Genomic DNA, 22,283 nt, shown 5'->3' with positions numbered 1-22,283 from the left:
CATTTCCTAAGCAGGAAAGACTGCACACCTTTCAGAGCATGGGCACCACTCATGCACCCCTCCACAGCTTGGAAGGGTAAAACAGTGTGGGACTTTTCAAATGTTGTTTTGTGCTATAAATTCTTTGTCTATGTCCTTTAAAAAATTCCAAAGTAATTTGATATTCCAGATAATAATGGTTCCATAAGCAAGGAGCTAATGAAGCATTTTAGTCCTTTTCTCTTCCTCTTTCTTACTTCCCTGCTGTTGAATAAAGGATGAGTACATTAACCTTTCTTTCAGCGTGGTATTCAGCAGTTACTTTCCTCTGTGTCAACACTGATTCAAACAAAGCATATAGAAACTTAGTATCTTGGATAGAAAAACTTCCTGTGGAAATATTCTGGCTCTGACTGGTGGATTCAGGAGTTACTAGAGAAAGAGTTACACACAGAGGCACATTCCAAGTACAACTGCACTTGCGTAACAGCCTCTGTACAGGCTGCAAAGGAGCAGGAAAAGGCACACACTGAAGTATTTCTCTATTTCTTTTCATTTTCAAATCAAGACAAATGTAAAGCACTACCAAACTTGAATAGATTTATACTCCCTTCATGCTAGAGCTAGATGGAAACAGGACAGTCATTTAACCAAACACAGACTTGTAAAGATCACTCCCTGCCTTCACCTAGAAATTTTTATAACCCACAGGTTTCTAGTAAAGAGCTGGAACAATTATAGTTAATATTAAATCATTTCTTCTTGAACTTTGTAGCATTTTATTACTGAGATTATAGGTAGTAATCATATTTTATTAGGGCATTCACTGATTCTGAAAGTTATGTGCATTCACTTCTAAAATCACATTGGCTGTTACGTGCTACTTTCTGACAGCAACCTTGCACAGGAGGTTTCCCACTGTTAGCAGCAAGCCATCTGGAGAGTCCAAATCCTTCCCTACCTATATAATGATTTGGAAACCATGCATGCATTCAGGAGTAAAAAATAGTCTCTGGAGTGCACTTGCCTTATAAAACTTTGATTTGGGGTGATTTGCACCACTATAACATAAGAAAATGGAGTAACAACTCAAATTATATGTCTGCAATGGCTTGTGAGTGATCTCCTAACTGCATTTGAAAGAAAGTTCAACCATTCCTTGAACCGATGTGCTTCAGGCTGAGCAGTTCAGACAGATGTTTAATCACTTCATATTCACTAGGAAATGGCTATTCAATGGCCATAGAATTTAAAAGTGGCACTATGAGATGAATGCTTCATGTTATTCCATATTTGCATTCCCTATTAGAATCATAAGTAAAAATAATTCAGCTGAATCCAGCACAGTCTTATCACATAAATTTCAATTATTGTCTTTTTTTAAAATTATTAGATACCCTTTTAAATTTTTAGTAGCAGAAAAGCCCAAAGCTACTGTGGCAAGTTGATGTAAATGAACAGAGATGAAAAAGGATTCTCCAGCTTCTGAGAAAAGTAGGTGTAAACTGGGTAAAAGGTGAACACATTGTTTAACTGAATCTGCTGCAATAATTATAAGGAAAATATTTAACTTAGAACAACACAAAAAAACCCATGACCCTGAAATTTTTAACAGGTAATTCATCAAGTTTCAGGCTGAAAATACCTCTTCAGAAGAAAAATTGCAATAAATCTGCAGTTGTTGGTTACAGCACGAAATATTGTGAAATACTTTCCTAAAAGAAAGACACAGTGTGGTTTTGATAAGATTAAGGTGAATTTCAGCAAAGCATACACATTATTCTTCATTTTACTGTTTGGCAATTTCAGTGTTGTTCTTCAGAAAAAAACAAAAGTTTATAATGATTAACGTTCTGTGCTGTGGGAAGCATACACTCTACAACAATACTACTCTTGTGTCACACTAGCCTTCCTCATCTATAACATCAGCACAAATAGTTTTTCAGATGAGTAACCAGCATTTCTGAGATAAGTCCTCCCTTTAACTATAATTGATAAGGGGTGATTGTGTATTTCAGTGTCAATAGAGGCCTCAGTGAGACTTACAAACTTCCACTGAATTCCATATCAAAAGCTCAGGGCCCAGCTGAGGGGAGGCCAGGGTTTAGCAGGCAGATGTGACACTCCCATTCCTATCTTCTTCTCCTGCCAAGAGACAGCGTTGTCACCACAGTGCTCAGGGTTAGACCTTTCCTCTTCAAACTGAGAATCCATTTCCTCCACTCCCGGAAATACTCAATGTGGCTGTCTTGGAGACAGAATCTTACCTCTTCTCCTGCTTACACTGCTAATGGCAGAGCAGCCTTCTCCGGCTTTGGAGTCAGAAGACTGAAGTCCATAAGAGGATTTTCCTGCAGAGGACCTTCCTCTTCAGACGCAAACTTGAGTCTCTTTGCCTTCAGGATCAGTTTCAGGCACATTCAGTTTAAGGCACATAATTGTTTTGGTCAAAGGCTGATTTTCTCATTTTGACAGATAACATGCTTCTGCAACATATTTATCAACATGCCACAGAAACACAATGGTGTTTATGTTCTGCAGCACTTACATACTTCATAAACTTTACCAGCTTGTTCTAACATAAGTGGTGCATTACTGGTTTTGTTCAATGTGATCTAAATGCTTTTCCTCATCTACATGGCTTTCAGAAGTAGGCTGGAACTGGTCATTTGTGCTACCTTTTAGTAATACACAATCCTCATTAAAGTCATGTTTCTTTCTTCCTTCCTAGGGCAAACTGGAGGCATCTGCTGCCCCACCATCTTTCTTAAAATGGCAAAAGCAGCTGGATCTAATAATCTTCTGCAGGCAACATTGTTTGGGATGTGATAGAGCTGGTTATGCTATCCATTTTATGGGCTTTCACTAGTTAAAATAGAGTGAACACAGAGGAGTAGATTTTGTGAACCACTAGCAGATGTTCACTGTGCTACTTTTGTTGGGCTTGTAAAACAGCAGGAACAGACTATGTGCAGAACAATTTTTTGTGATTTTGCCATCTCGCACTGTTCTCACAGCACCAGCTCAGTAATGACAGGATAGAGCTTGGGAGGTAAGCTTTGATTGTGGACTAGCTGCTGTTGGGATCTTCAGAAAGCCAGACCTCTAAAGTGTGGTTTGTTTTCAAAAGCCTGTGGCTGAGACAGCTGGCTTACACTGGAAATATATAGTCATTTATAGTCCAGTCAAGTGCTTGACATCTTATTCAGGTAACAGGTGTTATGACATGGATGCTGAAGGTTTAAACTCTCTCAAAATTTGTTTTCTTTGGATGTAAGCTGTGATAGCTTTGTGTGAAATTCGAGTCACATTATCCTGTTAACATGACATCTCTGATTTTGTGATTTTTTTCAACACCTTTTTGTTCAGAGGAGAAAATGATCAAAGAATAGTTTCATGTAAAAAACAAGAGTAACAGAATCTGTATATTTCAAATATCTTTTTCAAAGAATTAATTAAACCTGGCCCAAGTGTATCAATGTGGTGATTTCCTGTCCTCTCTTGAGCCAACAAATCAATTGGTTGAAACAGTTTTGTAGTCAAATACATGTTGTGGGCAGAGCAAGAGGTTTTAAATACCAAATCAGCCTTGTTCTGTATCTGTGTGGGAAAACATGAACAGTAGCACACAGCCTCTTGTGCCTTTGAAGGGAAGTTAAGACAAATGGAAGAAGCAAAGATTTCACTGTTTCAGATGTTGAAGTCTGAGCCATGTGGCAAATAACTGGAAAGAGAGAGACAATAGTAGGTAACTTTCACAGGTGACATTACGAAAATCTATTCATAGAAATGTTACTTCCTTCTCTACTACACAACTAGAAAGCAAGCCTGAAAGAAAAAAATTCTAAAATTCATTAGGTCATATTTGATAAAACTTGAAAACACCTACTGCATTGTGTAATTCAGCTCATGCAGGATTACTCTCTGTAGTGTGGTTTCCTGTGTATGACAAAATCTAGTTCTAAAGCAATTGAAACTAGATTTATAGCATTCATAGCATTTTTAATTTGTTCAGCAATTGCTGTCTATGCAGGTTCTTAGAGTCCTTTCAATTACATAGGTGCTATTACCGCCCTGAATTTTAGCAAGACGAATTTATGCACCTCTCCATTCTTTCAGGGCACCCATTTAAAGTCAAAGACTTTGATTTTAAAAAGGAATCAGGAAGCTCAGTAAAAATAGGTTCAGAGGATATTGACGCTTACCATGACTTAATTTCATAGTCTACCTTCCACTAATTTGTGATAATTTTTTCTCCCATTTCCATGGAAATCCTAATTTTTTTTCAGTCTTTAAGTGAAGAAGACTGAATACAATCTAGTTGCATTTACAGTCACTTTACGGATACATTTCTTTGTCCTCTAAGACATAGATCCCAAATAACTTCAGAAAATCTTAAAGTAGGTTCCTTGTTCTGGGTGCCCAGTATGTTCCTTCTGTTCCCAAATCCACTCATGGATGTGTCTCACTGCTCACTACTGACTTGTGCATTGCCCTTTCTTGCCCTACCAGTGACACCCAAAGCGGCTCAGCTTCTGCTTATTAAGAAGTGTTCTCTTTTCATAGCACCACAGCCATTTTTAGAGAGTTTTTTAACCTCTCTTCACTTTTTAATTTGCAAAGGACCTGTCTCTGACTTGGACCTGTTGAAGCAATAACACTTGTAGAATCTGCAGAATCCTTCTTATTTCCAGAAGCTAAGGTTTAAGATGGGGAATAGGAGAAAGTTCACATCAGCATTATTTCCTGCTCTTCTTGTTTTGGGTAAAAATAAAATCCCATTGCCATAAATATACTATTATTACTACTGAGCATAACAGTGCAAAGATCTCCTTCCTAGAATCTAATTCCTAGTTCTGCTTTCCTAGAATCCAATCAGAAGTAAATATTGAGTACATTTTACAGATAAAGGCTACAGCAGTGTTCTGTTTATTCAACTGCAAACAGCAATTTTGGGCATGAATATGTCTAGACAGCATCTCTGTTCTCCTGTCAGCCAGCTGTGTGAAGGAGGGCTGCCTCCCTAGTGTGATGTCAGACTTACTCCTAGAGTGATGTCACCAATGTTTGTGTTTCCTTTACAGGTTGATGACCAAATGAAGTTGCTTCAGAACTGCTGGAGTGAACTCTTAATCCTAGATCACATTTACCGGCAAGTGGTACATGGGAAAGAAGGCTCCATCCTTCTGGTTACTGGGCAACAAGTGAGTATGTGGTCTGAGAGAAATAGTCATCTCTTGTTTTTGTAATAATTTTCAAAATACCAGGAGTTTAACTAGATCAGAAGCACTACTGAGTTCTCAGAGATCCTTCATAAGTAGTGTAGGTAAAATCACTGGTGCATTCTGTTTCTAGTCTGCTGATTACGGATAAACCTAAAAAAGCAGATATAATCATAAGCACTTAGCTTTTCAAATACTTCAGTAATTGAAAAGCAGCAGATGAGAACTGTTTCTCAAGAAGTAGTATTTCCTTGGGGCTAAATGGTTTCTAACAACAACACTCCCAAACCTAATGCTTTAGGTTTAAGCATGTATAGTTTTCTTCCTTTCAGAATTGTGATTTACTGAAAAGAAGCAGTGGCTGGGTCAGAAATCTAGAGAACCTGCTGCTTATTACCTTAGAAATACCTTGTTTTTAGAGACATATGCACATGTGTGAGAAACTGGGCAGCTGAGACATTTAATCACAGGAAAATTATTCTGTCCATAGGCTATAAAAGCAGAAAGTGTCTCAGAAACTGTCTCAGGGTATGCACCCTGCATTTCCTGCATGGCTATCCAGGGATTATTTTCTTCATGTGTCAGATACAAGGATCTCCCAAAATGCAAGAGCTATAATGGAGTAAATATAAGAAAACTGTGAGAAAACACAGTGAGAACTTTTGTGTTCTCAGGTGGCACTGAGAACACAAAAGAAATAGAAAGTTTTGTCTCCACTATGCTTTCCAGAGCATAACGATCTTGACAGTAAAACAAGAATCTTATTTCTAAGATTGTTATTCTGCTTTTAACAGAAAAAAAGAAAAAAAAAAAGAGAGAGAGTATCAAAGAAAAGCAAAGTGTGCCTTTACATTATGCTTCTGTCTTGAAGTGAAAACAAATGAAGGCTCTTTGTTATTTAAGTAGCTGCAAACTGAACTGAACTGCCTCAATTTGGACACACATGGGAAAGAGCTCCTTTTCCTGTGCTACACCATTTGTGTCTGCAAGTTGTGGAATCTGCTTACAGCTTTAGCTATAATTTTAAAGATGCAGCCATTTCTTAACACTTAGAATAAATGTTTGTCAGAATCAGAAGGATTCTGATTCTCCTGTTTGCATTTATGACTAAGAGGTCTACAGTAGAAAGGAGGAATTATTGACTTGTTCAAGAAAGGAGTTGGGAAAACTCAAATTCTATCTACGGAATGGACTCCTGCACTTTATGGAATGTCATTAACCTATCTCATTGTACTCCCTAATTGCATTACCAAAAGTTAGTTCAGTTGCATTACTCTTATTTATATTGGTGCAATTGAGAAAATGACTGATTCCCTTTCCATTTCATGCTCTGCAAGATAGACAATTTTACTGGAAATTATTTCATTTACCACACAGGATGCTTGTTTATCAACCTATAAGTACATTGACAGGTTTTTGTTCCTGAGAGAACTGCTAATTTAGTGTCTCCTTTGTTATGTGATTAGCACTGTTTTAAAGTTACTGAGTGCCTAAGTCCCACTGAAATCATTAGAGGTATCTAAATACCCTTAAATTCGAACCATTGTCCCCATTTTCCCACAGTAGTAATTTTTACCTCATTAGCCACTTTTATCTTTTCTTGAAAATAAAAACCCCAGCTGTACACGATCTCGAGGCAAAGCAGAGCGTTTCTTCACTGCTGGACAACAGGTAGCAGGATGCTTATTAAATGTACTGCTTGCAAATCAGCAGCTGGACTGGGAAGCTGTGCATTTGCAGGCAGTCTCCAACTAAGTTAAAACCTGGCTATGTTGGAATGACTGCATTCATTTTTGCCCATGTTTGTAAACTAGTTTTCATACATCCTTCTTTAAATCCAATTTCCCTTTCCTATGTCAAAATTAGTCATTTTGAAGTTGGTGCAAGCACCCCCAGAGTCTCCCATCACCTTCTTTACTTTCCTCTTTGCACTTAGGCTAAGAGCAGGAGAGGTATCACTACAGCAACAAGAACCCTACAGCCAGTCCTTTTTCCCATTTCACAATTCCTAACAGCTGCAAAACATACTCCCATGGATGTATTAGAGATTCTCTTTGAGAAACAGGGAGACACTGGACCTGAACTACAGAGTCTCTGGCTGCTGTTTCTGAAATCTCCCCTAATGCCCCTGCTTTGTCCCAGTTTCACTCAGCTCTGGCCCCACTGGCTCCTCAGTGAAAAGCCAGATTGCTTCCAGGAGCAGCACCGGGCTGTGCACAGCACACGTTTCACACAAAGGCTGCTGCTGGTCGAGGTGCTGCAGCAATGCCAGAGCTGTGCCACTACATGGCTTGTAGGCAATTTCTGCATCAAAAGCATTTACTTTAAACCAGCATCATCTTTTCAAATTATTTTCATGGGTAAAAATAATTCTTGGAAGAAGCTCTTATTTAGATGGACAAGGCTGGGCAAGCTAAGCAGAAGTTTTAAAATATCTAGAATTGCCAGAGCTACAAATCTTAAAATCAGAGGACAATTCAGACTGGAAGGAATTTTAAGGACCAGTCCAAACCCCTGCTCAAACCAGATTTCTCAGGGCTTTGTCCAGTTGGGCTTTGAATACATCCAAGAATGGAAACTGCAAAACTTCGTGTGCAGCCAGTACCACTGCCTGACAATCTCCATGGGAAGAAAGTTCTTCCTTGGTTCTCCTATGAAGTGTTGTTTTTTTTTTTTTTCCAACTTACACCCAGTGCTCATAACTCCTCCTCCTTGAGCCCTGATGCAATGCACAAAGCCCAGGAGATCTTGTAAGGATAGACTGAGGCACAGGTGGCACTGAGAACCTCAGCCTGGTCTGTGCTTGCTGCCACAAAATCACCATCTGAATCCAGCTGCAGTCCCACATTTTCCTGGTTTTCATTATCCCAGACTAGCAATTCAACATCCCTTGAAAGTTTCAACTACAGCTGAACCCTTTTTAACATTATCACTCCATGGCAGTGGACATGGATGGTGTTTCTGCATCACCCATCCTGAGCCACTCCTGGCTTCAACTGCTGTGCACTGCTTTTGCACATCCCTGTTCAGTAGTGAATTATTTTTTTCAGACAAGTTGATCCAATACAACTGTGTCTTTTCCTACCTGTCAAGGTAAACCATCTGGGAAGCATGGACTCAGACTCTTGCACTCTTAGACACAACATCTGTTCAAATGTATTTATGAAAAGACAATTAAACTGTGTCTGTATCCTCTGTAAAAACTGTAAAATAATTCTGGGAAGCCACACTTCTAGACCTGGGCGTTATGAGTCTTTGCTAGTGCACATGCTATTCCTGCATGCTTTCTGATTACTGTCCTGATCCTTTCAGTTCCCACAGAAGAGACAGGGAAAAATCATGCCACCATTTCATAAAAATTAGTTGATTAAGGTGTGGAAAGCACTCTGACACTTCTGATGAAAAGTGCTCTAGATGTTTTTATTTCTGCTACCAACAAAGCACTATGAGCAAAATTACAGTCAATCACCTGGCTTTCAAAGATAATAACTTTAAACTGAGGACCTGAGCTAGATTGCCAACTTTATTACCTGAGAGATCAAGCTTATTGTCACAAGTTAGCAAATTTAAGACCTGAGAAGCCTCACTCCTCGCTTTTCTTAATATATCCCTCCATAAAAGCTACTCATAAACACTGTCCTTTTTACAAATCGCCATCAAGGTGGAAGCTCTAAGGGGGGAATTTACCATCCCTTAATTAGAACATATCTGCTCTCTCTACTTAGACTGCACAGCCTCTGTTCCTCAGACACAAAAGCCAAACTTTATCCAGGTCCCCAGGGTGGTACCACTGTCAGTGCTGCACTAGGTATCTAAAAGGGGATAGTAGTTAGAAGAACACTTGATAATTTTCAAACACACTGGCTCAAAACCCATTACTTTAGGGCACTCCTATCACATTTCCATATATCTGCATTTCCCTCAAGCCACCGACTTATGGGTTTTACTCAGTGTCAATCCACTGTTCCCACTTTGATAGGGAAAAAGTGCAGTCAGCAACAAACTAGTAAGCTCTGGACTTGTATAAAAAGAGACTGTGTTTTATTTTATTTTGTTATTTATTTGGGGTTTCATAAATGAAGCTCTTTTGTGTGTATGTGTTTCAAGAAAGCACTTTTTTCAGATCATTACAATTCCTCAGCAGTTCCTCAGAAACAAGTTCCTCCCTGTGCTGCACACTTCATTTTCTGCACTAAGTACTGCCCCTCAGCAGTAGCAATTACCATTTCAAAAGGAAATAAAGTAGCACAAATGCATTTTACAACTCTCAAAATTTCATAATAGAAAACAGCTAAGGAGTGATTTGCAGTGTGGTGGTTAATTGTAAATCATTGCCAATATGCTCTCCACATGCTGAGTTGTGTAGGCTTGCCATGTGCCATGTAATTTTAACACACCATTTCTAATTATAGAATTTTAATTCCTCCAACTTCAGCACTTCCCTCTTGTATCTTCTACAAGAGCAATACACTGCCAGCTTCCAAGAGCCAGCACACATAAGGTAGATGCTAAAGCTCTGCACAGAATATTGTTACTTGTGCATTTTCCTGCAACAGTCAATGCACAACATGTGAATTGTAGCCTCATCTGCTCCTTTTGTTCATACCTGCACTCTACTGCCAAATATTCCCTCTGCTGAGCTTGGCCAAAGCCTTTCCAATTAAAAAGGCCATTTTAAAATGTGTCTAAATCTCAGATCTTTTTGAGATTGTTGAAACTACTGATTTAGTTGAAGTCACCACACAAATGCATTTTTACACCTGGATTTCTATTCTAAAGCATAGCACCAGAGAAAGAGCATGAAATCTTGATGGTGTTGTCAAGAAAGACCACCCTTGCAGAAGTATCACTAAAGTACAAAAACACAAGTGTTAGAGGAGTGGCTGCAAAGGACATCCACAAGTCATAGGTATAGAAAGCTCATGGATATCTAGTGGAAACCTATTATTTATGTTTTTTGGAAACTAGTAATTATCTTTTTCCCATTCAATTTGTGTTATAGTCAGTGAGGCTTCATAGTTGTGGTGGGCACAAAAGAGGTATTGGCATTTGAGGGCCAAATCTATAAGTCCTTACATCAGCAAATAAACACAGGATTTGATTCAAGGAGGATACAAATGAGGTCAAGCAATCATTATTTCACTATTCAGTATAGTATTAGCTTTTTTGCACAGTTTCTTATTCTAGTGGTTACTGCCTAAAGGAAAGTAAGGTTGTGGTAGTTGTTAAAAGGGCCTTATGAAGATATGAAGATTTTATGCTGCCTGCTCCTTGGGGATGAACTAGATGTGCTCAGTTAAACTGGGTAAAACACATAAAAATTCAGTTATAACCATGAAGTGCCCTGAATTCAGGTTTTTCCAAATATTTGTTACATATTTTGAGCCTTTCATTTAGCTATGGACATACCCATGAACAACCTGATCCTAATTCACGTGTGCTTTGCTGTGTTGCCACAAAACCATCATAGCACTATATTTTTAAGTCTAAAATCCTGTACCAGTAAAGGTTCATGGAGAGAGCACCTGACATGAATCCTTGAACACCAGAACTTTCATTTTCCACATGCTGACTCTGTTGTCTTCATGGGAAATACATTTCTTTTGTATTTCATACACATGGCTCCTATGTGTAAGAAAGAAAACATAAGTTATTTGCCTGGAGTCTGGCAGTATTTCTCCAAGCCTGTTAGTCCTCCAAACCAGTCCCATGCTAGTGAACTAATCTGTCAACCCAAACTCAGGAAAAATCCCTTAGCTGACTTAAGCTTGCCCAGCAGGAAAAACAAAGTTGTTCAGAAACTCAGTTTGAAGAAAGCACCACACGAGTCTGTCCCAACTGCCTGCTGGAGTAGTGATAGTGATGGGATCCAAGGTGAGTACAGCCAGTCTTACTACACATTGTGGGAAAGGATTTAAAACAGTAGAGCAGAAATTTGGGTAAAATAAAGAGGGTCTCTTAAGGGGGAGTGAACTTACATGGTTCAAAGCTCCTGAAGAAGCAGTTTGAGTTAACACAGCCTTGTGAGATGTTACCCAGATATCTGCTTTATTGAATATCAAACACAGCAGTGATTTTGTATAATCTCATCTCAATATTACAAAAACAACAAAGTACATTACAACAAAAGTACATTACAACAAAAACAACAAAAGTACATTATAGCACTTCATAAAGAAATGGATTCTATTGTACTCTGCAGTACTTTGGAGTGTTACTATTTGCATATTATAGTTAATTATCAAGCACTATATTATCCTAGGGGAAAGGGCCACTGGCAACTTAATTCATTATCTTCTATTATTGTGTCTCACATTAAAATGACAAGCATCTTATGCTGCATAAGTCAACAAAATTTTAATTAATATATCCAAACCTGATTACCAGCAGATACAAGCATATCTGTGGGTTTTTTCCATTCTGAAACCTCCTCAATTTTTGTATGTAGGTGCCTCTTCAAAGTGTTTTCCATGTTTATTTGCTTAGAAATGTAACAGAAGCACTGTTTTTAATTAAAGAATTATATTAAAATTAGTCTAATAACCACTGCAGTTTCCAGTGAAACCTGTATCTCAGGAAACAGTGAAAGGTTGCAATAGTAAATGAGCTTGTTTGCTATGTACTGGATGCATGCTTCTGAGATGAGACTCATCCACTGAGCATCCCCTTGAGCAGGGTCAGGGCTCAGAGACCCAGGACAGGTCAGTGAGGACCAGCCAGGCTCTCAGTGCTGTTTGAAGCCAAGGAGGGGGTGCTGGGGAGCAGCCCCCAGTAGCCAGAGGTGCTGGCCAGGGTTGCACCTCTAGAGCAGGAGGAGCAGGATGCTCCCTTTGCTGCACCTGGGCACCCACTGCCTCTGCCCTCAGACCCCAAGCTCATAGGAGTCTAATTTACTAAATCCAATATGAACCCAATTTTTTATTAACTTGGACTGCCTTAGTCTGCTAGATTATACTGAACAGAGCTACAGCAAGGGCTTAATTCCTTACTTCTGCAATTCCTGTCTGGCTAGAAGGAATGGCATTCAGGGACAGTCAGCACCTGGCAACACCATCAACAAGTAAAATCACTCTAATCATATTCTGGAGACAATTTCAAGCTTGCTGAAGCATTGAAAGGGATGGTGCAGTTCCACACAATATTTACCCATGACACCACAGTCATACTCTAGAATAATCAAATACTCTTTAATTTTAGAGGAAAAAAGGAACTCAATTCCACCATTAAGTGTTAGACTGTTTTGTGAGCATAGAGAAGAGGTGATACCAGAAGCCACCTGATTCCACCAGAAAAATTACTATCTAAGCCCTGTAATTTGTCTTCAAAAATCTTTAATTACCATGAAACACCATTTGCAAAACAAAAAAAACCTCAGGTGCTCCCTTTATTTTTGGCCTTCAGCCACAGCATTTTTTTACCCCAGGGTACAGGAGGAATTCACACTTCTGTTTGTGCAGCCATAACTTCAGCTCATTGTTGTACTTCCAAATTAGGCTATGTGGATGCTCTGACAAAGCTACTGTTTTCAAAAATGCCAAATAACATCCTCAACATCAAAATCAATGTGAAAAGGAGTAGTATTAATTGGGATGCAAGAATATTTTAGTCATGGATTTGATTTTACTAAATGAAATCAATACACAATATGAAGTAAAATGTACAATATAAAGTAAATGCTCTGACTTCATTATGCAATTAAGCATTTTGCATAAAATCCAAGTTGGTTAAATCTTTGTCTTTTAAAAGTGCTTTTAATCATGTTGGAAGGTAAAAGAATTTATACACATTTCAGTATCAATTTCTGCATAAAGGACCAAGCAAGCAGAACAGTATAGTCTTTAATGTGACCACTTTTTCAGAATAGACATTAACTGAGGCTTTTTCATGCACAGTTGCTTTTGTATAAACTGATTGACACCTTTGGGGGTCGTCTTTCCACTGACTCATAATTTTGCTCACTCTTGAAAAAAGCCTTCTGCACACCTACTATTCTCTAGTTAAAGTTGAAAATTCAACTCATCATATTTACACAATTAAAAAAAAAATCCATTCTGCGTTGTTTTTAATTGCAAATCCTACTCAAGGGACCAATTCTCCTGCTTAGGAGGCAGCCCTGTGCCTTCTACTAGAGAACCAACTGCAGTCAATTATGGTAATGAAATGTCAATAAATATAAAAATTTAATACAGCCTGTTCCTGGTGAGTGGCAGATGAGGACTTGCCTCCCAGACAAATTTGCTGGTGCTGCAAATATTAAATGCACCTGAAAGAGGAGCAGGCTGCCTGAGAGCTCTCCAGTAGAGGGATGCTGGGAAATCCAGGCATCTACTGGGTTTTTCCATTATGGCATAATCGCTGCACTAAGGCCACTGATATTCTTGACATTCAGACATCTTAACTTCTCCTTATGAAGTGAGTAGCATATTTTCCCTGCAAACTGGAAGCTCAGTAAGGGATTTGGAGCTTTCCCCCCCCTCTTAACAGTTACAAAAGAGATATTAAGTTATGAAATTTCATATTTATATGTGACCAGCTTCTCAATACGAAGTAGTTAAACCACATCAATGCATTAAACTTATCTTTGAGTAAAAATTATTTGAGGTATGTTACTTTTTCTTATTATTTATATATATACATTTTAAAATATGCATAAATGCATCTATAGAAAGAGTGATAAACAAGAGATAAACTAGCAAGTAGTTTTTGAAAGATGGATAGGCTGGGGTTTCCAAAGATCAGATCATAGTTTTGCCACAGATTTCTTTGGCACTGATTAAGCAATTTATTGTCACTACTTCAAGTTTCCCCAGGTGTAAAAGAGAGCAATAACCCACCTCACAGGATTCTTCAGCATAATCCATTGATTTAAGTGAAGCATGAACTCAACTCTAGCTGCTCCAACACTGCAAAGTGTTGTTATTCTTAACCTCCATTCAAAAAGTGTAACTTCATTTTCTTGTGCAGTTACCTCCAATCAGTTTATAGGGCACAATAAGAGTACACATAAATGAAATCTCTTAGTAAAAGTCAGTAACTTATTGATTATATTAAGGTCATTACCAGGAAAAGTTAATTTTCATTTCTTTTAGTCATCTATCTTTCCTTGCTGCAATTTTGTCAGGTTAGAAGTATTTCAAGTTTTACTGCTGTTTATACTTGAGCAAAATCAATTTGGTAGTTTTAAGATAAAATAATTTTAAAAAAATAAAAAATCTAAATACTGGAAAACCAAAATTTTGCAGTATCAGTTTGTTTCTTGTGGCACAAGAAATATGGGAAACCTTAGAGATGGGTTGAGAGCACTGATTCCATTAAACAAATGACTGACCCAAAGCAAGCACTTACCATTGTGCTTAGTCATAATTTACAGCCAGACTTCACTTAGATGAAGTATGATTAGCAATTTCCCTATTGTTCTGGAGGCTCCTGCAAAAGAAAGGTGATGGTATTACATTTTGAAAATGTGCCACTGACCCATTTAGGTCTCAGCCAGTTGGCCAGGAGTGGTTCTATGGGGAGCAGCAGCACAGCAGGCCATGTCCATGGGACAGTGGCACTTGCAGGGGATGTGGAGCACTCTGATGAGAAGTGGGCTGAGCACTGAAGCTGAAGCTGTTGCTCAGGTCACCCCAGTTCTGATCCAGCAGTTACACCCTGCTCCACACTACCCATTGCCCTGTCCTGGAGCCAGCCCACCCCAGCTCCTCCCTTCACCTTCCCATCACAGCATTCCCACAGGCTGTGTCCTTCCCCACTGGTCACCACCCTGTGACAAAGCAGGCACACCTTCAGAGTGGCAGGGGCTGGGGCAGTCTCTGCATGGAAACATACCCACAATGGGACTGGCATCAGCCGGAACAGTTTCAGCTTGCTGGGCTTGGGGAGGTTGCCCAAGGTTTGAGGATCACCCAAGGATGTGTCAGCAATGGCAGACCTTAAGCATCCTGTGCTTGTGAATTTTCCCTTTTTGAATAAGTGTATTAACTCCAGCCCTCCGTTGGATCTCCGCATACAAGGAAAGCTCCCAGGCAGGTCAGCCTGCCCGAGGACAAGGGACAGCATGCCCAGGGCAGCAGAGGCCAGCACCACTCGTGGCCCCAGCCCAGGGAAGGAGCTCTGTGCACTGTGGTCACTGCTGGGGGCAGTGCGAGGGCAGCTGGGCTGTCACACACCTGCCACCCCTCCTTCCCCTGCAGGGCAGCGCTTGCCAGAACGAGCAAGTTCCAGTCAATCCCAACAAATACAGGGATTTTGTGTAGCTGAGGAGAGCTGCAACCACCCACACAATACCTCTGTTTCCTGTGGGAATACACCGACATTTCTGGGCCTGAATAGATGTTTCTGGCCAAGTTTGGACACAGGACTGTTTCCCATGAATATCATTGTGTCCCTCAGGAGCAATACAGCCAGGGTAGGCACAAAGCTCACTCCATCAGTTGTTCTCTGCAGGATCATACTATTACAATGAGAACAGGAGACACCAAAGGAACAAAACTGAAATGTGGACAACTACCAGTGTCATAGGCAGCTATTTAAAGCTTCTAAAAAAGCTAATACAGACAAACCAGCACCCACAGTGATGTCACGTACCATTAAGATACATGGTTTAATGTTATTTTCAATATAGACCATCAGGTTAAAATTGGTTTATATATAAAATAATCTTGTCTTGGTAACATCATTAAATTAAGACATTATATTAAGATATTATATATGATATCTATTATATCATTAAGATATGATATATGATATCTATTAAGATAGATATGATTTCTATATCTGGAAATATCCTGGTTGCATATTATTGCTTGAAATATCCTAAAGTGTGGGTATGACAACCAGATAGGAATACAATTCTCTTTTACAGGTGGATTATTCTGTAATAGCATCCCAAGCTGGAGCCACCCTCAACAATCTTATGAGCCATGCACAAGAACTGGTAGCAAAGCTTCGCTCGCTGCAGTTCGACCTACGAGAATTTGTCTGTCTCAAATTCCTGGTGCTGTTTAGTTTAGGTAGGTACACTCTAATCTTCATACTTACTGTTTTTTCTAAAAAACGTTGAAAATATTTTGCTTTTCTTCAATTATTCATCAAACACATGATTTTGAAATATGTTTAATGAGGTTCACAGTAATCTTAGGATAATTTTTTAATTATCAGCTGCTGGGAATTTATGTATAAGGATTAAAAGCATGTTTCCATCGAAATTACTCCGAAAAGCTATGGAATTTTGAGGAGTATTATAAACATTCTGTATTTTGATAGGTGAATACTGAATTTTCCAGAACAAGGATAAAATTCTATTAGATATCATAGAGAACAGTGGAAAATACAGATTGCCATGTTCTTCTATGCTATTAAATACAGTTATGTAAAGCACATGGAGTGGGGATATGGTTGAAATTTCCCTCTTGTTCAAGGATGTCTGCAGTAAGTATAAACAATCTTCTTTGCATATGATGGCTGTCACACTGTAAACCATAAATCAGGAATGTATCTCATAGATTTTTTAAAGTGAAAAGAACTCTTAAACTGCAAATTAATGATAATAGCTTTAGGAGAGATCTGGCTAGGAAATAACCTTTAAAGGGAAGATTGTTTTGTACTAGTGGAGAAGACAGAATGGGAAAGATACCTATGCAAGACAAATCAGTTAAAACAGTGCCCTCCAATAAATCAGTTGAGAAAAATCACTGGTGCCAAGAATAAAAAAGATCTTAGGGAGATGGATTCCTATTGACTTCATGGGAAGAGATTTTTCTGCCTGTCCTCTGTCTCAGGTTAGCACTTTGTTGTAAACCTGGTCTAAATGAACTTTGCCCAAGTGAGTGGCTTTTTTTTTGGCAGAGAGTTGAAAGGAGAAACTTAAAAACATAAATAAGGTCGGGCCCAGCCATTCCTCCATAGCAAAACCTCCTGTTTTACTGAAAAGGTGTTTTTGTCTACAAAGAGAGTAAGTGAGACAAGGACACAATGAAAGATATCAGCAGTGGTGACATTTAGTAATTCTTTCCTTTCATTTTTAGTTTTTAAAAAATTCTGTAAATTAATCAAATTCTAAAAATAAATTATTGTGAAACAATTGCAAATAGACTAAAAGAGACACTTTTGGTCACACTGTAGATCTCAATTACAGTCTTAAATACGTCTCTCTTAGGTGTTACAGAATTTGAACTTGCTTGAGAAAATTTTAGATAAAGTTCCCTTTAAATGTAGGGAAGATAAAAGGTCAATCCTTCAGAGGTACAGGGGACAGAACATGCAGAAGACAGAAAAGATTTTACAAATTATAATGAAATTAGAATGATGCTAACAGGAATGGATCATTCTGAGGTATGTCCATTTTGAATTCTAGGAAGAGATGATGGATTTCCTTGGTAACTATTAACATTTTGTATTCAGGGCTTCATTGCTTGAATATCTTTGATTCAGAGAAGCGAAAGCAAACCATTTGTTGCAGAAATTATGTTTTATGAATTAATCTGATGGATAACAAGAATTCATATTTCCTAATTCCTCATAAGTAGGTTTTTCAGTCATTATACAGTGGCACAAATAAAGCCTGTAGCTTTCTTCTTATAAAATATTTAGAGAATTCAAGTCAGTTCAGAAACATTTTAAATTAGCTGAATAAATGAAGTGCATTTGGAAAATGCTCACATTTAGGAGGCTTTTTATTTAATGATTTTCATCAGCTGTTCTGGTACTTTTCACTGATTTAGGAATCATTCTCACACCTCTAGCTCTTCTATTTCTGCCAGGTACTGTGCTCCACTTCTGAAGCACTTGGGCAGGAATAACCTACAAACTTGTACCAAGCCAGGTTAGCCAGTTTTTCTCTCATTTATGCTACTATAAAACAAGCTAATTTTACTGCTAACAGGAACCTTCTATTCACATCACTTGCCTGTAAAAGTGGTGTAGCTAAGACAGGTCTTAGCTACACCTTTGAAATCGATTAGTTCATTATTTAGCATACTGCAAATTCCACTTGCTAATAGTCACAGCTAGATGTTACTCCGCAAAGAGCAAAATGTAAAGATGTTACCACTTGACCCACAGGACAGAAGCAAACACTTAACTAGAATGATGGCAAGACTGAAATGAAAAACACAGATACCTTTTCCAGCTTAGCACTTAAGTTTCTGCCCAAAAGAACAAATTAATCATGTAGCTGAAATTAAAGACACCTCACAGCCTAAGAGCAAGTCATGTTTAGAAGACATTGAAGTGTCTAACAATGCTAGTAGGCATTCAGCAGGGCTGTCAGAAGTAGCTAAACATCAAATTCTACACAAATAACTGGGAGCAATTATTGTATCTAAGTATCTAGTGGATTTAGCACATATCTACATCTCTTAGGCATCTCTACAGAAAACTGGTCCTAATACCAATAATGTATCACTTAATAAAAAAAATATTTCAAAAACCTCAGCTGTTGACAATCTGGCCCTGTAATGTTTAATGGAATAAAAAGTGCTTCAAGACATAGCCTTTTTACATTTCTGAGAATGTTCATAGGAGTGTTAACCAAGCCAATGAAACCTCTTACTATTGTTCTTTAGTCCAGTGCTTGATTGAAAAGTAAATGTTAGCTATAAAGCCTCTCAAAGGCAATATGAAGTCAATAATCCACAGAATTAAATTATTGAGAAGTTGTTTGGTTTCTTATGACTGTATAGATATGAGACTGCCTTATAAAGCTGTTTGTTATTCATGGCTGGACTGTCCTGTCTGTGTATCCAAAAGCCAGCTATCTCCTTTAGGGCAAAGAATTTGGTTCTGCCTTTTTACTTAACATTTCAGAAGTAATTATTTTAGCAAACTAACTAAGTAAAGCCATGTTCAAAACCCAAAGTACTTAGAATAATTTTTCAAAATAAAATTAAACCATATCCATTTTGCTTGCAAGATTTTAAATTAAAGAGGTAATTGTTCGTTATCTAGTCGTAAGGATTTGCAAAGGGTTTATACAGGAAAATCCTTTTGATTTTTGGCAGCATTAAAGAAGACGCTGCTGAGGCTTAGCCAGATGCATATTATGTGTAGCAGTTGTGGCTGGCAGGACACAACTCCTTCTGCAGTCACACTGCACAGCCTCACCTCGCTGTGTGGGACCCCAGGCACAGGAGCACTGGTCCTTTCCCAGGGCCACCTGCTCTGGCTGGGACCCTCTGACCAATACTGCCAACTACAGAATGGTATAGTTGACTCAACAATTATTCAGTAAGCCAGAATAGTTTGGTAAATAGTCTCTTAACTGTGATATCTCTTCAGTGCTATAAAATAGTTAAATATGAAGAACTACATAATTTTTAAATTCCCCCTCTCAGCTGTAAAAAGCAAATGTCTTTACGGGTAGCTAGTTCTTACCTCTCTGTACATAAAAGTCTTTCATTGCAGTTCCCCTTGCCAACCCTTCTTTGACTGATGTTTACATTATATTTGCAAACCCCAAAGAAAGTCTGTTTTCTAGGGCATCATTTCTGTGATTTCACATATAGAGATATTCTCCCCTTAATTCCACCTTAGGGAGTGAAGTAATCAATATGTCAAACCACAATTTAACTCAGGTATGTCTGCCAATTGTTTTTGCAATCTAAAGATAGGTGGATAACAAACAAAAAAAAAAAAAAAAAAAAAAAAAAAAACCCAAAACAAAAACCAAAAAAAAACAGCAGCTCAAGAGATATGCAAGTATGGATTTCTCAACTTCTTAGTTGCATTTGACAGGTTTCCTCCAAAGAAGAAGAACCAGCATGGATACGATAATTCAGCAACTGTAGTCACACCACTGATAGGAAGTTAGTGGCCAGGCACAAATTGCAAAAATAGGAAAAAATAAAGAAATCTTTGACTGACTTGAGTGTTAAACCTACTTTTAACACTACTTGATGAGCTCATGTCCAACACATGGAATTCAAACATCTGAGAAAAACAGTTACAGAACTGTGTGATCAGCATCTATCAGATTTATTGTCTAATTCTGGCTGAAATAGATTCATATGCTCCACTGGGAGATGCAATTTTGACCTCACTAAAGCCAAGAAAATGTCACTCTTTTTTATTGGAGTCAAAATTTGCTTCCTATCACAAAAAAAAAAAATCAAAAGAAATTTTCATCAATTAAATTTGACAAATTACTAAATTTAAATGATGCTTGAATAACCAAATTAGTGCCTTAAATGGAATGTTGTCTGTCATCTTCATTTTACCATCCAGTAGCTTTACAGACTGGTCATTTTACCTGAAATCTTTGTCCATTGTTTTCCATTGTTTGTCCATTGTTTTTTACCTGAAATCCAGTCATTGTTTTCTCTTTATAAAAACTTCCCATTTGTCCTGCTAGCTTTTATTATGTGAACTCAGCAAGGATGATTTTTCAAACTCCCATCAGAGCAGTTTGTAAAGTGAAATGCCAGTAAGAAAAAGTTAGGCATAGTTTGACCCATGTTCTGGCACTTGCTGGCTGTGGAGCTCAATGCTGGACTAGGCAGCAGCTGACTGGTACTGCTTCCTTACCACTGTTAGGACACAGACAAATGTACTTCATTTGAGAAATGAAGCCTTTATCAATGGACAAATAATTGCAGAGCCACTATTGATCTCACATCCCACTTAACATGAGACAAGAGGGTCCAGTACAAAGAATAAACATTTAATTGTGGTGGATATCAAACAATGGGCTCTTGCTTAAGCAACAGGAAAAAAACTAGCAAAAAACAACTCAATTTTTTAACAAACCACAGTCTTACTTAGGCAGAAATTCAGCAGAAGTTCATGTAGATCTGCAACACTCCATTCTCATCTCTGTTAAAATGAGAGAAATATTAGCAAGTTAAGAGGAATATTAGAAAAGGAATCTTTCCTTGCTTTTGGCCTCTGTAAAGTGTCAGAGCTGAGATGGGAGGAGGTATTTGAAGTCCTAAGCCCCACCATTTGCACATATGGAAAATAAATGTGCCTGTTAAGATGCTAATGCAGATGAAAAAGGCTGAAATGAAGCATACACAAGGCAGCTCTACTCCCAGCACTCACAAGTCTAGAAGGTGTTTCCTTCAAACACGCACTCGGGGAGCAGCAGCACAAAGCCTGCCAGTGCTCTGTTCCACCTGGTGCAGCAATTCACATCAATGCAGTTACACAGCAATCTGCAACTGAAAAAAATAGCTATTGCACTTTTTAATGTACTTTATATAACATCATTTTTCTAGTGATTGTTCTATTAGATTTACAGACCAGCAGAATCTCTGCTTCAGGGAGCTTCCAGTCTAAATACACAGAAAAGATTAAAAAAATACAGCAGCAAACTATGATGAAACATGAGGTTGTCGATACTTTCACTTCCATACTTTTGCTGAGGGTTTAATATCATACTTAGGCAGACAGGAAAATAAGAGTATAAGCATCAGCTGGAGGTAATATAACAGGGAATATTGACTAAAATTTTGTACTAATTATGATAGTTAAGAGCACACAAACAAATATAATAGGAGGATGAAATGAAGGAATTAGTGAGGCAGGGGTTTTATCAAATCAAAAGGAAAACAGGAAAACAGACCAGAAAATTAGACAAGAATCAATTAATGCAGAATTATAGATAACTAAGTGTGCTACAGATATAAAGGTATAACCTGGCAAATTTTGCATTTAGATCTTGACTGCAGATAAGGATGAAGCAGGTGCTGTGAATTTGAAGTGAGAAGCATTACACAACAGTCTTCCTTGGCAAGCCAGTACAAGTCAGTAATGGAGAGCTTATCCAGGCATGGACTTGTCATTACAGATGACTTCTCTCTCATGGGGACAAACAGTACTTAGGGTTTAATGCCTTCTTCAAAGTGGTCGCTCTCACTGTTTTTACTTTCAGGAGTTTGTAAATACACAACTATTTTTAGTTAAATAGTTGGGTCTTGTTAGACCTCAATAGGTCTTGTTATATATGTGCTGTTTATAAAACACATGTTTGGGCTGTAATAACGAGGTGGTTTTATTTTAACCACTGGAAGTTTTCTTAGATTCACCCTTTCTGCCACCCAGGGACGCCTATACAATTGCACCTGGTAAGCACCAGGAACC

At 38.3% G+C, this 22,283-nt stretch overlaps 1 protein-coding gene across 1 annotated transcript in view; it reads left to right on the top strand.

The window, feature by feature from the left end:
* Positions 1-22,283, top strand: part of NR5A2 (nuclear receptor subfamily 5 group A member 2) — an 83,688-nt gene that overhangs the window by 43,153 nt on the left and 18,252 nt on the right. The window contains exons 6-7 of the mRNA XM_066555901.1: positions 5,064-5,183; positions 16,069-16,216. Of these exons, the coding sequence (XP_066411998.1) occupies positions 5,064-5,183; positions 16,069-16,216 (268 nt within the window). The remainder of the gene's footprint in view (positions 1-5,063; positions 5,184-16,068; positions 16,217-22,283) is intronic.

This window comes from Molothrus aeneus, chromosome 9 (assembly GCF_037042795.1).
Source record: "Molothrus aeneus isolate 106 chromosome 9, BPBGC_Maene_1.0, whole genome shotgun sequence".
In the NCBI taxonomy this organism is placed as follows: domain Eukaryota; kingdom Metazoa; phylum Chordata; class Aves; order Passeriformes; family Icteridae; genus Molothrus; species Molothrus aeneus.
This window is presented reverse-complemented; position numbering and strand designations above follow the sequence as displayed.